This window comes from Dermacentor variabilis, chromosome 10 (assembly GCF_050947875.1).
Source record: "Dermacentor variabilis isolate Ectoservices chromosome 10, ASM5094787v1, whole genome shotgun sequence".
NCBI classification, from domain to species: domain Eukaryota; kingdom Metazoa; phylum Arthropoda; class Arachnida; order Ixodida; family Ixodidae; genus Dermacentor; species Dermacentor variabilis.
Window position 1 is genome coordinate 125787391 of NC_134577.1, and position 14831 is coordinate 125802221.

General features: G+C 42.5%; 2 protein-coding genes across 2 annotated transcripts in view; one reads left to right on the forward strand and one right to left on the reverse strand.

Annotated features, from left to right (window-relative positions):
- Positions 1-14831, reverse strand: part of LOC142559409 (uncharacterized) — a 73365-nt gene that overhangs the window by 33062 nt on the left and 25472 nt on the right. The gene's annotated exons all lie outside the window — the stretch shown is intronic.
- LOC142559843 (uncharacterized) lies at positions 333-5930 on the forward strand. The gene is made up of 4 exons (XM_075671515.1): positions 333-453; positions 595-695; positions 3331-4139; positions 5921-5930. The coding sequence occupies exons 1-4, from the start codon at positions 333-335 to the stop codon at positions 5928-5930; spliced, it is 1041 nt and encodes a 346-aa protein (XP_075527630.1).

Consider the following 14831-nt stretch of genomic DNA (forward strand, 5'->3'; position numbering starts at 1 on the left):
AGAATGGAAGCAGTGCGACATACAACATTCTGCACCATTCCACTTGCGAATATGCATTTGTAAACTTGGAAATCCAAGCATCGTCTAATAATCTGTACTCTGTAATAAAAGCAGAAATTTTCAGATGTGTTGCCCTATTATTGTTGTTATTACTATTATTTCGCATGGCGCTGTCATCGTGAGATAGTAAGGCTCTGTTTCCGCACTGTACAAACGAAGTCACATGCGTGCGTTGTTCGCCCGCACGTGTGCACTCTAAACGTAGTCTAATCGGATGTGCTCGTGAGCGAAAACTCGTATCTCTCGTTCATTTGCCTCCTCCGACTGCCGCCATGCCGCCGAAAAGGCAATTTGGTAAGTACCTATGGGACTCATCCGTCGAAGTTCCCCCTCGTTCTAAACACAGATTCCAGAAGCGGTCATTTGGCACGGCTTTTGCGCCAGTCGCGATGAGTGAGGAAGACAGCTCAGACTGAAGCGATGCTCAGGCAGACGAAGCACACTGGTCGGCCCCTGCATGCTCAGATCAGTATACCGAACCACATCGTGCGGAACACTACCCTTCGCAGTCATGCGATCCACCGCAAAATCCAGTTGAAACTTCATCCTCCGATGGCAGCGGATCAGAACCTGATGCTGACTCTGAGCCAGACCACAGCGAGCGGCAGTGCACGGAGGACTGCAAGGACGAGCTGGTAAGCATGCTTTCTGTTGGTTTGGTGGTTTGTTTTGCCTCTACTGATGGCGTACCAACCATGGGGAATCGGACAAGCCTTGATGGAATTAGGAGAAGGAGAATTTAGTCCTGACTAGGAAGAAACGAAAATATTTTAGCAAAATTGAAGGATGAACAATAACGCACTGTACTAAGATTCCAGCAAGAAAGCTGCCTTCATCTAGCAGAAATTATTGTACAGCCTAGCTAGAAACCGTGGCAGCGTTTGGGAGGAATTACGCAGACAAAGCCGGTACAGAATGAAAAAATTCAGCGCAAGTTGGCATTGCGTAATATTTTTCTTCGAGATAGGTAAAAGAGCAAAAAAAAAAAATAAAAAAAAAACGATTGTCTCAGCATCTCTACAAAGGACTCAGTGGGGAAGGGCCCCGGACAAGCTTTCTGACGATAAAGGCACCAAACATGTATGTGAATAAAACTAACTTCCTCCTTTTCCTTCTTTCTTTTTTAAGTATTAGTAAGGCAGAGCTATACACTGCCATACAAAAATAAAACAATAACCCATTCACAATTCTGTCACTTTCAACGGCCCATTTCATGACGGGGCAATGCGTTCTCTTTCTTTAATGCAGCTGCTATTTGCTGGACAGAAATTGATGTCACAACCCGTTTCGTCTCTTTAGCAAAAGTATTCCCAAATTGCCAGCAAAATTATTTGAAGTTCACGAAAGGGAAGTGAATAAATTTGGCAGAACTAAAGACTTAATTATGACAAAAACAATTTCTTTGAAAAACCGAGGGCACATGATTACTTAGGCTTATGCATTTTTTTAGCTTATGCAGCATGTGTACACATTTGAAATTGTTTGCTATAAAGCAATTTGTAGCTTTTCTTTTTTCACGATTATGCGCTGTTTCATTTTCATTGCTTCATCTTATAGATTGCTTGCACTAATGTCATCCTAGGCGCCATGGTGGCAAACCAGCGCTGTAAGAAGCTGTGTCCAGGATGTCGCGTGCAAGCTATCTGTTCGTTGCCTGTCCCTATAAGCTGCGACAGCTTAGTAAAACTGACAAAAAGCATGATCTGGTAGATCTGTTCTTTGTAGCTGTCCTCAAATACCATTGTTCTCACATGAAAGGTGTTTGGTTATTCCATACCTCATACCCAACTTATTGTTCGGCTGCTTAAAAGATGGCACTGCAGTGTTGCCCTTTCGTAAAGAGAACACTGACTTCAGAGACTTGTAGAGTATGGGGCCAATAAATAGGGTAATAGCAAAATGACATATCATCTGCCACACGCTCGTTGCTGTTAGAAAATTCACAGTGCACTCTTCTGCGATGCAGTTGTAATCCAGCAGTTGCATTTCTGAGTTCATTTGCAAGTGGAAAGGAAATGTTTTGCATTCCAGTGTACAAAGTGTGTGAGCGAAAATGAGAATTCACTATCGATGAGCAAGAGAGAACAGCAATGTTTGGGACCCTAGCGTTGCAGTCTGTATATGCAGATTGTTTTGCTACAATGCAAATGTTCTGACGAATAAGTTTGTCTTCATATTTTCGAGAGTAAACGTGTTTGCCTGATGATTGCTTACACATATGGATACATGGTGCCAGTGATGAACAAGCAAATGTTCACAAATAATTATTAGGGCTTCTGACAAAATTACTGGTCCTCTGCATGCTCCAAAATATTAAGAATGTTGAGCCAGCAAAGTACACTGCAAATCTCGCACTCAGTTACAGTTGCTGGGGTCACTACTAGAACATGGAACGGCATTTCTCACTTCTGCATGAGTGGCATAGTAGTCGTCTCTGCTGTATCTGAGACATTTAAGCACGGGCACTCATACCTTTGCAGTAAGCATGAAAGGTAAATGTGTTGCATGTACATTGCTTTGCTGTGGCAAAACTTTGAGTGCCGCAAGAGAAGGAATGTTCATGTAAAGTACTACAGACTTTTTGGATCCATAGTCAGAAAAATTATACTCACACCATTTATTACTACTTGAGCTTTCTTTAAGCTATAACAGTACACAATAACAAAGCAAATAAATTGTTTCATGAGTTCATGTAAAAACTGCACTTAGTTAAACATCAAAACTACTCATGAAATCGAGTTAAATAGGATGCCATGATTTTTGCATGGCAATGTGATATTGAACAACTCTTAATGTGGTACGAAACACACATGAGAAGCAAACTTTCTGTGGTGAAACAATGTGCAGTATTCCAGAGGCATTGCACTTGAATGAAAGAATGACAGCTCTCACCTTCTGTAACTGTTCCTCAGCGATTACATTCATCATCTGCAAGTGCTGACGGAGGACAGGAAGCAATGGCTAAGCAGCATTATACAGCGGCACAATGTCTCGAACCAAAAGTCGCTGCAGAAGAGGTACACCACAATTTTCCCAAGAATCTAGTTTTTCCTATCCATATAGTTTTATGCATAATATCATTTAAGCTGTGGGTATTTGTTGGCAATCGGCAAAAAAAAATTTGCAGCACTTCATAAGGGTCTACTCTCAAAATGCTTCTTTTTAACTCATTTTCCATGCCTGGAACAGCAGCTTCATGTACATGTCTAAACATCTTGCTCTAACTGTCCTGTTGCTAAACCATCATATTTTATTTTTTTTCTGTGCTAGGATGAAGACCTGTTTCCAGGATCCAAGGTGACAAGAGCTGAAAGCTTGTTGATGGTAATGACTCACAGCCTGCGCCATGGTTCTTCAAAGGAAGCCACAGAAAGCTTACTCCAGCTTCTGAGTGCTCATTTGCCGGCAGGAGTGTCTTACCCAACATCAAAGTACACCTTCTTTCTGCACTTCTGTGGTGCTGGCAAGCAATATGTAAAGCACTTTTATTGCAGCAGATGCAGTGCATACATCGGCGAACTGGTGCAAGCCGAAAATGTGACATGCAGCCAGTGCAGCTTAGCACATATTGGTGAAACCTTAATGAAAAGTTCATCTTTTTTTCTTGTTATGGATCTAAAGAGCCAAATCCGTGACATCTTGGAATCAAAAAGTCTACAAGAAACCAAGAAAGCTGCATCTTTTGATGTGAGTGACATTACTCAGAGTTATCAGTACCACAAGTTGCCATTGGGACCAAATGATGTCACTTTAACTTTTAATACTGATGGTGTGCCCCTTTTTGAAAACTCTAAATCCAGTATGAGGCCTCTGCTTGCAATGATAAATGAGCTTCCCTACAAGCAACGTATTGAGAACCTCCTGCTAGCAGGACTTTGGTTTGGTCCAGGAAAGCCAGCAATGAACTGTTTTTTAATTCCTTTTATAAAGGCCATGAATGAGCTGTCATCGAGTGGAATTCTGTGGAACGACAAAGATGGAGTGCAGCAGACGTCAAAGGTGTTCCCAGGTCCATGTGCTGTGGATAGTGTCGCTAGGTGTGAGCTGATGAACATGACTCAGTTTAATGGTGCCTATGGGTGTGCATGGTGCGAAGACCAGGGTCAAGTTGTTCCTAAAGGAAAGGGATTTTGTCGCGTATATCCGCCAAGTGCCTCAACACCCAAGCTGAGAACACATGAATCCTGTCTTCGGCATGCCAGTAAAGCTAAGGAATCCCCAAGTTGCGGCATCAAAGGAGCAAGCGCACTCACACAGCTTGCATTTTTCAGATTTGGTACAGGATTTGTTGTGGACTATATGCATGCTGTTTGTTTAGGATTTGTTAGGGCTACATATTTCACGTGGCTGAAGTCTGAGCGCTGCCGAAAATTTCATCTTCGACGTAATCTTGAGGATGCAAACAGCTGTCTGTTGAGCCTCACTCCAACGTGGGAGCTGTCAAGGCTCCCGAGGTCATTGCATGATGCAAAGGACTGGAAGGCTGCCGAGTGGAGAAATTGGCTGCTATATTATTCACTACTAGTAGTGAAAGGGCGCCTTCCAGAAAAGTACTACAAACACTGGATGTGATTTGTGGAAATTATGCATCACCTCCTTGGCCCTTGCATCTGTGTTGAGCAGCTGGTCATGATGAAAAAAAAAATGACACAGTTTCTATTGGAGTATGAGGAGTTTTATGGTACAGAGTGCATGAGCTATAATTCTCGCTTGCTTTCGCACCTTGTGGACAGTGTCATCAACTTGGGACCCTTGTGGGCATATTCCCTCTACCCATTTGAGTCAATGAATGGAACACTAGGTCGGCTTGTATGTGGAACCAAGTATCCGCAATTCCAGATCGCTGACAAATTTTGCATCTTACAGGCCCAAACTAAATTGTGGTCATCGAGACACATAGAGAAAGTGCACAGAACTCTAGAGACTTCTTTCAAAGCTCTTGTGAAGGGCTACTCCCTGCGAAAAAATGTCGTCAGAGTTGGTTCTGTGTTACTGCTAGGCAAGGGAGATCAGAAAGCAGACAGGAAAGAATTTCACAAGATGGTAATTGGGTCATTTCGTTTCTGCACAGCACGTCTTGACAAATCGAAAAGGAAAAATTCTTACGTACACGCGAATGGTGTTTTTGGGCGCATTGTTCAGATTTTTCTCAAGGACAGCAGCTCATCAGTAAACAATAGCCAGGAAGTGGAAGTTTGCATGGAAATTTTGAATGTCAAGCAGAAATTGCTGAACAACCTTTCTGAAAGCAAGGTCTTGCAGTTTGTTGAGGTATTTCCTACTGTTCAGAGCTGTGTTGTCAAGGCAAGATGCCTAGACAAGTGTATCTTCTTAAATGACGCGGGGTCACTTTTTTTGTGCTCACTGCATGACAACATCGTATTGGAATCCGTGTGAGTTTGTGACAATTTCTTTTGTACATGTCTTTGTTGAACGTACAGAAACGGGCCTGTCAGCTTCAAACTTAGCTGAACAGTTGTTCACAAAGAAGTGACTTGCGAGCTGAAATTTGACGTGGAAAGGTTGACAAGGAGTGACAGATTGTGTCCCCTTCATATTTTGCAATGACGACTTGAAATATGAAATTCAAATCGAATATTAATACTTTGTTACTCTTGTGAAAGTTACTAAAGTAGCTAGCTGACAGCGAGTACAACCATGTCAAACCCATTGCTGAAATTATTTCACCTACACTTCTTGCGTCCAAACTTGCGGATAGCTTCTGATAATCCAGTACTGACACATTGCTTATTCCTTAATTAGAATAATTTGATGAAATGTTTTGAAAGATCCACATTTTTTCTGTGCAGTGCCTCTGCAGTGAATTGTTTGCTTTGTTTCTTTGTGTATTCTGTTTCAGTGCCATCTAGGAGTAATTCAGATTGCTTGTTAGGTGTCACTTGCTCTGAAAACTATTTGCCGCTTGTCTCTTTTCAATTGTAGTTCATGAGTTGAGGTTGTTTGCATGATCCCTGTCGCTGCATTGCGGAAATTTTACGTGGCCATACATTGCACAAATCAGTTTTTTTATGGAGTCTCCAGTATTTCAATCTTTTGGGGGATTAGCTAGCAGATTGAAGCTTTCTTTTGTTGATACTGTACAATAATTATTACATGTGCCCCTACTTCCTCATATAGTCTAAGAACATGTTTCATCATAGCACAAGAAAGAAGCACATGACCTGAAACAAGTGTAATGGTTTTTTTTGAATGATGAAGTAAAAATACAGTTCCAATTTTATCAAGGTATGCAAAATATTACATCAGGGAAGTGCATTGTGAGAGTAAGTACAAAAACATTCGAATGTTTTCTTCGAGCTTACTACAACATGTTCTTGGCAACCAAATGTTGTCTATGCTATACCACCTTGATACTTGTCAATGGACTACGTTGTAGCCTTATATGAGTGCTGCTAGTAAACAAAATGTTTGACCAATGCCAGAAGAAATGCTGCTAAATTCCAATGTTTCCGAAACGGAACATTGTGAAAGCAGTCGTAAAGGAAAGTAGATATGGATAAGCTTATTTTTTCTTTTTTTTAAGGACTTAGCACCACATTTCTAGAGGTGCTGACGCTAGAAGGCATATACTTACGTATTATTGCTCTGAATTGCCAGCCTTATGCAATCTAAGAAATTGTATACATTCATATTTAATTCATGTATGTGCTGTGATGACAAACTGTGTTTTACATTTGCTATTTACATCCTGTGTGTAGACCAAGACGAAATATTACTGCAGTTAGAAAATCCAGGCAATGATAAATATATTAATTCAATGTTCCACTTTGCAACATCAGCCTGTAAATGGTTAAGAAATGATGAGACCAGTATAGACTGGGTTTACTGGATGGTTGTTTTATAAACATTGTGCAGTGGCACTGCAGCATAGGTGTTTTACATGCCGAAAGTTTGGATGGTCATACTTCCAAGTTATTAATTGTCGGTGATTTCCATGTGTGTTAAGTGACATCTACTGCAAGATGACTACATTGAGTGATGACAGTGTTTGCACCCAAGGCTACCTTAACAGAAAATAACTTAATGGTAGAACTTAAATGTGCCTAGCCTGGAAGCTTCTGAGTATTTTGAGCACTTATGAAAGGAATAGTATTTTGTAAGGTTTCTGTTGATATTACTGAACTGTTTGTTGAAGTATCATATGTTGCTGATGTTCTGTGTGTTCGCTTATATATAAGAAATGCCTTGTGCCCTGTTCTGAAGCCATAAAGAATAAAAATAATTTCATACTGGTAATTATAGTCTCAATGCTGCCTCATCAAATACAATTTTCTGCATCAAGAATACAAAATTTCTTACATGAATTTTGTTGCTACCATTTACACGTCAATGAACTGTGCAAGGTAGGTTCATAGCGTAACCTTTGATATACTTAAAGATGCTAAAATGTATAAACTGCTACATTAAATTTGAGGCCTATATCCTAAGCATGACTCGTCTTCATCATATTTCATTTTCTAAAGTACAAATACAATTTGACTATGCACACATTCAAATTTGAATTTCTGCACAAGTTTTTGCCACACACCTTGCAATAAAGTGTTATGACTGGCCTGCAGTGAAACTACAAAAGGCATGCTGCTACTTGTCCCTAGCTCCACCCATATGTAGCAAGACATGCTTAACAACATACTTAGAGGTGCACCCATGCCTTCCTGTCATTTCAAAAAAGAACGGAACTTCGGCAAGGTTGACATTTATTGGTACAGTTCCGTGGCAAAGGTAGAGTGAAACACAAGGACACAGAAGTAGGATGGATCGACACTACAAGTGCTTTTTTGTCTGTTTTTATAAGAAAACCTTTGCGCAACTTGTACAAGAAAGTACTGGGAAGACCATCTGTTCTTATATAGTACTTGGACATGCCGTTTGGCTTCACTCTATTGACACCTTCATGACAGTTCCGAGAGCTGTAAGGACCTGCATAATGCCAGCTGTTCTTGATAACTTCAATGCACACGATATGTACACACCCTATTGTGTACTATTTTGCCTTAGCCATTGTAGCCCTGCTGTACACTGCACAGCCACTTTCTGTGTATACTTTTCAAACATTGCAATATTCACATTAATTAAAGCAAGGTGAACAACTCCGGAAACTGCATTTGGGGCTATAGTGGGTAAATACTGAAAGATTGCATTATTTTGCAGTGGCCCTAATCCTGCACTTCAACTTACAACTGCCTGTGCAACAAAATTTTTAATTGGTTCAAGCTCTGGCCAGCCTAATTACACCATTTCATGTTGCAGCCTAAGCAAAAGAATTTATTGTTCCTGTAAATTGTATGTCACGTCTTTGGCTCGGTCCAGTTGTTGGCATTTCACCATGGAAAATCGATAGTATTTCATCAATAAAAAATTATTGTGTAGTTATCAATAAAATTTTGTTGAAGTATCATGGTGCTGGCTCAATGAGTGTGGAAATTTTGTGGAATTCCTATTGAATCAATAATAGTACAACAAATCAACAATGGAAATTCAACAACCATTTTTGTAAGGGCATATACGTCGAGCGACAGATATGGTGTGGAAACATGCCTATGAAACCGCCGTACTGAGTAGCTTCCAAAGCTTTGAATCGCTTTAATCTTACGGAACAAAGATGGCGCTTTGAGGCATATATAGCCATGGCACAATAATACAGACAATGGGGACGAGCTCATTTCATTTAGATAGCAATTACATGCGCGCTCGCGGGCTCCGGTGCAGACCCGTCATTGGCGCCGTCGCTATCGCACGGTCGCCGTAGAGAAGGAAAGTTAACAAGCGCGGATACTCCCACAGAGCTCAACGGCCGAATCGACTGTAGCGCATCAAGCCGCCGGCATTAATACGTGAACCATGCGCCCATTTTGAACTCGGGCTGGTACGCGTCCGGCCGGCTGCGCTCATCAGCGACGCATTTTTTCTTTTTTGTTCGCTTCTACTGCTCAATTGTGCGCGGTCGTTTCATTATTTCGTAAAAATGTTTGCAAACAATCTTTACAAGCCTCTATCGAATCTGTATCCGCTGCCTCAATCGAGCTGCAGCGGTGGCGTAGAGGTAGGGCATCCGCCTCGCGTCCAAGGGGACCGTGGTTCGAATCCTGATACCGCGCAATTTTCCACTGGATGAAAAAACATCCACGTGTTGATAAAATTACATAAACACGCCTGGAGTGCGGCCTGATCCCGGTGACCAGAACCGGTAACGCACTCCCTCACCAGAGCAGGATTGGCCACCCTGGTTGAGTACTCGGCCACAACATCCTATATGAATACAACAATCAAACTCCGGCCCTCAGTCCCCAGCATCTGCGAAGCAACTGACCACGGCGGCGGTCAGACATGCAACGCAGTAGAGGGTGCTAAGAATCGCTGGTTCCGGACAGGCCGCCATTGGTATCTGAACCTGTCAACGTTTAACGCTAGAACGTTCTCTAGTGAGGCGAGTCTAGCAGTACTATTAGAGGGCAGTAAAGGCGATATAATAGGGCTCAGTGAAGTTATGAGGACAAAAGAAGGATATACAGTTATAAAGGGGAGAGACAAGAACTAGGAGCCGGATTCCTGATTAATAAGTATATAGCTGGTAACATACACGAATGATATACCATTAATCAAAGAGTGGCATGTCTTGTTGTTAAACTTAATAAGAGGTACAAATTGAAGGTCGTACAGGTCTACGCCCCTTCATCATGTAAGGATGACAAGGAAGTCGAAAGCTTCTATGAAGACTATGGAATCGGCGATGGGTAAAGTCAAAACCAAATGCACTATACTGATGGGCGACTTCAATGCCAAGGTGGGCAAGAAGCAGGCTGGAGACAAGTCAGTGGGGGAATATGGTATAGGCTCTAAGAATAGCAGGGGAGAGTTATTGCCGAACGGAATAGTATGCGGATAATACCTTCTGAATACCTTCTTCCGCAAGCGGGATAACCGACAGGGGACGTGGAGAAGCCTGAAAGGCGAGATTATAAATGAAATAGACCTTATACTCTGCGCTAACCCTGGCATCATACAAGATGCGCACGTGCTTGGCAAAGTACGCTCCAGTGACCATGTTGTGGTAAGAACTCGAATTAGCCTAGAGTTGAGGAGGGAATGGAAGAAACTGGTACATAAGAAGCCGATCAATGAGTTAGCGATAAGAGGGAAAATAGAGGAATTCCGGTATTTGGCTTTAGCTCAGGAAGAGGATGTTAGTGTCGAAGATATGAACGACAATCTTATGGGCATCATTAAGGAGTTTGCAATAGAAGTCAGTGGTAACCCCGTTAGACAGGATACCAGTAAGCTATCGCAGGAGACGAAAGATCTGATCAAGAAACGCCAAGTATAAAAGCCTCTAACCGTACAGCTAGAATAGAACTGGCAGAACTTTCTAACTTAAGCAACAAGCGTAAGACAGTAGACATACGGAAGTATAATATATATACAATTGAACATGCTCTGAGGAGCGGAGGAAGCCTAAAAGCAGAGAAGAAGAAACTAGGAATAGGCAAGAATCAGATGTATGCGTTAAGAGACAAACCGGCAATATAATTACTAATATGGATGAGATAGTTCAAGTGGCTGAGGAGTTCTATAGAGACTTGTACAGTACCAGTAGACCCACGACGATAATGGAAGAGATAATAGTGTAGAGGAATTGGAAATCCCACAAGTAACGCCGGAAGAAGTAAAGAAAGCCTTGGGAGCTATGCAAAGGGGTACGGAAGCTGGGGAGGATCAGGTAACAGTAGATTTGTTGAAGGATGGTGAGCAGATTGTTCTGGAAAAACTGGCCACCCTCTATACGCAATGTCTGATGACTTCGAGCGTACGGGAATCTTGGAAGAACGCTAACATAATCCTAATTCATAAGAAAGAGGACGCCAAAGACTTGAAAAATTATAGACTGGTCAGCATACTGTCAGTTGCCTACAAAGTCTTTACTGAGGTAATCGCAAATACAGTCAGGAACACCTTAGACTTCTGGCAACCAAAGGACCAGGCAGGATTCCGTAAAGCCTACTCAACAATAGATCACATTCACACTATCAATCAGGCGATAGAGAAATATGCGGAATATAATCAGTCCTTATATATAGCTTCCATTGATTACGAGAAAGCGTTTGATTCAGTCGAAAGCTCAGCAGTCATGTAGGCATTACGGAATCAGGATGTAGACGAGCCATATGTAAAAGTACTGAAAGATATCTATAGCGGCCCCACCGCCTCCGTAGTCCTCCATAAAAAAAAGCAACAAAATCCCCATAAACAAAGGCGTCAGGCAGGGAGATACGATCTCTACAATGCTATTCACAGCGTGTTTACTGGAGGTATTCAGAGACATGGATTGGGAAGAATTGGGAATAAAGGTTAATGGAGAATTACTTAGTAACTTTCGATTCGCTGATGATATTGCCTTGCTTAGTAACGCAGGGGACCAATTGCAATGCATGCTCACTGACCTGGAGAGGCAAAGCAGATGAGCGGGTCAAAAAATTAATCTGCAGAAAACTAACATAATGTTTAACAGCCTCGGAAGAGAACAGCAGTACACGATAGGTAGCGAGGCACTGGAAGTGGTAAGGGAATACATCAAGTTATGGCAGGTAGTGACTGCGGATCCGGATCATAAGACTGAAGTAATCAGAAGAATAAGAATGGACTGGGGTGCGTTTGGCACGCATTCTCAGATCAGGAACAGCAGGTTGCCATTATCCCTCAAGAGAAAAGTGTATAACAGCTGTGTCTTACCAGTACTCACCTACGGGGCAGAAGCCTGGAAGCTTACGAAAAGGGTTATACTTAAATTGAGGACGACGCAATGAGCTATGGAAAGAAGAATGATGGTTGTAACGTTAAGGGATAAAAAAAGAGCAGATTGGGTGAGGCAAGAAACGCGAGTTAATGACAATTTAGTTGAAATCAAGAAAAAGAAATGGGGGCATGGGCAGGACATTTATTGATGAGGGAAGATAATCGATGGTCATTAAAGATTACGGACTGTATTTCAAGGCAAAGGAAGCGTAGGAGGGAGCGGCAGAAAGTTAGGTAGGCGGATGAGATTAAAAAATTTGCAGGGACAACAAGGCCACAATTAGTACATGACCAGGGTGGTTGGAGAAGTATGGGAGAGGCGTTTGCCCTGCAGTGGGCAAACCAGGCTGATGATGCTGATGATGCTGCTGATGATGATAGAATCTGTGCAACGTGCTGTTGCATAAAGGAGACCCAAGACGAACTTGAAAAAAGGGGGTACCAGCAAAACACAAAGGACGCCCACAAACGGAAAAGGCGTTAGATATGGACGGACGCTGGACTTGCAACAACACTTTATTGAAATTTACATTGCCACACATAACATCCGATGCATGCGTATCTTCAACTCCTCCCAAGACATGTGCATCGATAACACCTCGAAGATACATCACCGCGTGAAAACAGCCGACGCATGCGTAACTTGTACTCCTTTCAAGACCTGCGCATGAAAGTCACTTTTTTATTAATCATATTTTACCTACTCGATAATTTTTACCTATTTACCCGTTGTGTTTTGCTGGGACCCCCTTTTCTTCAAGTTCATCATGCACCAACTGGCCAAAGAGCTTGCGCTAGGAGACACAAGACGTCTTGTGAAATGAAGAAATGTTTATTTTACTGTAAATAAATGCTCATTCGAAGATTTTTGTGCATTCATCCAGCATTGTTGCATCAAGTAAGCGGCAGCTTTGCCGTATGAAACTCCACCGGACGATGTCAGCTGTCAAAAAGTAAATTACAAACATGTGTAATTTCGGTACCTAGAACTTTATAGGAAGGCTGCGCGTCATTGCGAAATGTGTGAATGCGGTAAATGTGAAGCAATGGAAACAAAAGCAACTCGCTTTTACATACATGGCGTAGAAAATACTCGACATCCGGAACAACACCATAATATATGAAGAAAAGATCTGATTTCCAAGCATTTCCCTATTAGCGGGCATTATTTCATGCCCTTTAGAGGGACTGACAACCAATTTTCATGGTAGCCATTTTTTTCTTTTTTTGTGCTATGTAAAGCTTACCGGTCAGAGTGTCATGTCATGAAGTGGCAACGGGGAAAACGCTGTGTAACAATTTTTATCAGAATTTTTTTATCTGCCGTGAGGTTGTAGTCATTCACTGGAACTAAGCTGAAAAGAGTGATAGGTAAGCGCGGTAGCGAATATACGTCGGCCTTATTAGGAGACAGACAACAAGTGCGGTTGTAACTGGCAGCAAGTATTTCGTTTATCAAGCGGATGTTCCTGCGATCCATGTTTTACAAAATCTCAAATTATTTCTCCAATATTAGCTACGTGATGTCGTGGTTTCCTGTTCTACTTCTTTGGTGATTAACCAGGCAAGAGCTTTCTTTAGCCAAGCTACGTACGTTCTCGAAACCGCAACAACGCTCTCACACGTAATACGCAGTTGAGCGTGTTGGCGTATCCACGCGTGTGCTAATATAGTAGTGCTGGCTCCCATTTACGGCACAACTTGTCGTTGGCATATTGTATCTTACAGGGAAGCCACACACCTCTGGGTACTCACTCGCAAACTCGCGCGCGTAGAACAGCGTGTGCGCCTTCATGCATTGTGAATGCGTTGTGGGATGCCAGCGCCGCTCGTTAGCGTGGACTGTCCTCACTTCGTAAGACGCGTAGAATAAAGCCTCAAGCGTCTTATAATATACGAACTGCAAGTTTAGGCAGTAAGTATCCTGTACTTAATAGCAACCGACTTACGTACAGTAATCTTCTGGAGTACATCCGAAGTACCAAGATTTCACCGCCAGGCCGCACCACTCAATGTATTTTGAGAATTTCTTTAACAATTCGAAATTTTGAATCCTACTTAAATCGTTAGCGGCAGGCTGGATTCTGTCGCTATAAATCATGTTCATTTTATTTCCGTGAACGTGTCACAACACATTCTGGTCAGTTGTCAGCCCCTTTAAGAGCACAAATACACGACCTACGGCGCATTTCCGACACAACTTGGCCTCAGCTGACGCGAGAATGCGCTACGTACATAGAGGTGGCCACCACACACGCTCTCAGCCAGACCATGCTGTACGCTCGAAGAATGCCTTCTATTCGCACTCGAGACAAATGCGTGGGCGCGAAGCCTGTTTTCAGTTTAGAAGACAGGATTATCTTCTGACAAGTTCCTGGTTTTTAAGCTCCTCGGCGTTATTTGTTGCGCGTTCTGCCAGCGCTAGCAACGCACTCACGTGTTATCACTCTTGCCAATCGCTCGTCGCGTTTGCGACAAGAGTGAGTCCCGAAAGAAGGTACATTATGTGGGGGGGGGGGGCATAAAATGCGTCACATAGTTGGCTCGTAAGATTCAATACATGTAAAAATATGTGCGTCACGAGCCTCAAAAGTACTGACTCAAAGCGTGCCTCAAAAGTACCCCAAAATGTGTCAAAATTAGTTTTCAATACTGTCGGCTGTCAGAGAAAGCGCGCCAAAGTTCTGAGTACACACGAAACTAGGTGCATCACAGCGGTGGGGCTTCTTTTCGCTAACTGCGTCACAAAGCCGGTTGCGGCGAGCGTGCCCAAAAACTACCGAAATAGGTTAAAATAATATTGGGGCCCAAATAAAGCGTTGGAAGTATACCCCAGTACGGCTCACTAAATCAAATTAACTGCATCAGGACGGTCGAGCTATTGTTCGCTAAGTGCGTCACAAGTCTCAGATGTAAGTCTAAATAGCTTCCAATGCGTCGCAGACTGTCAAACAAAATTC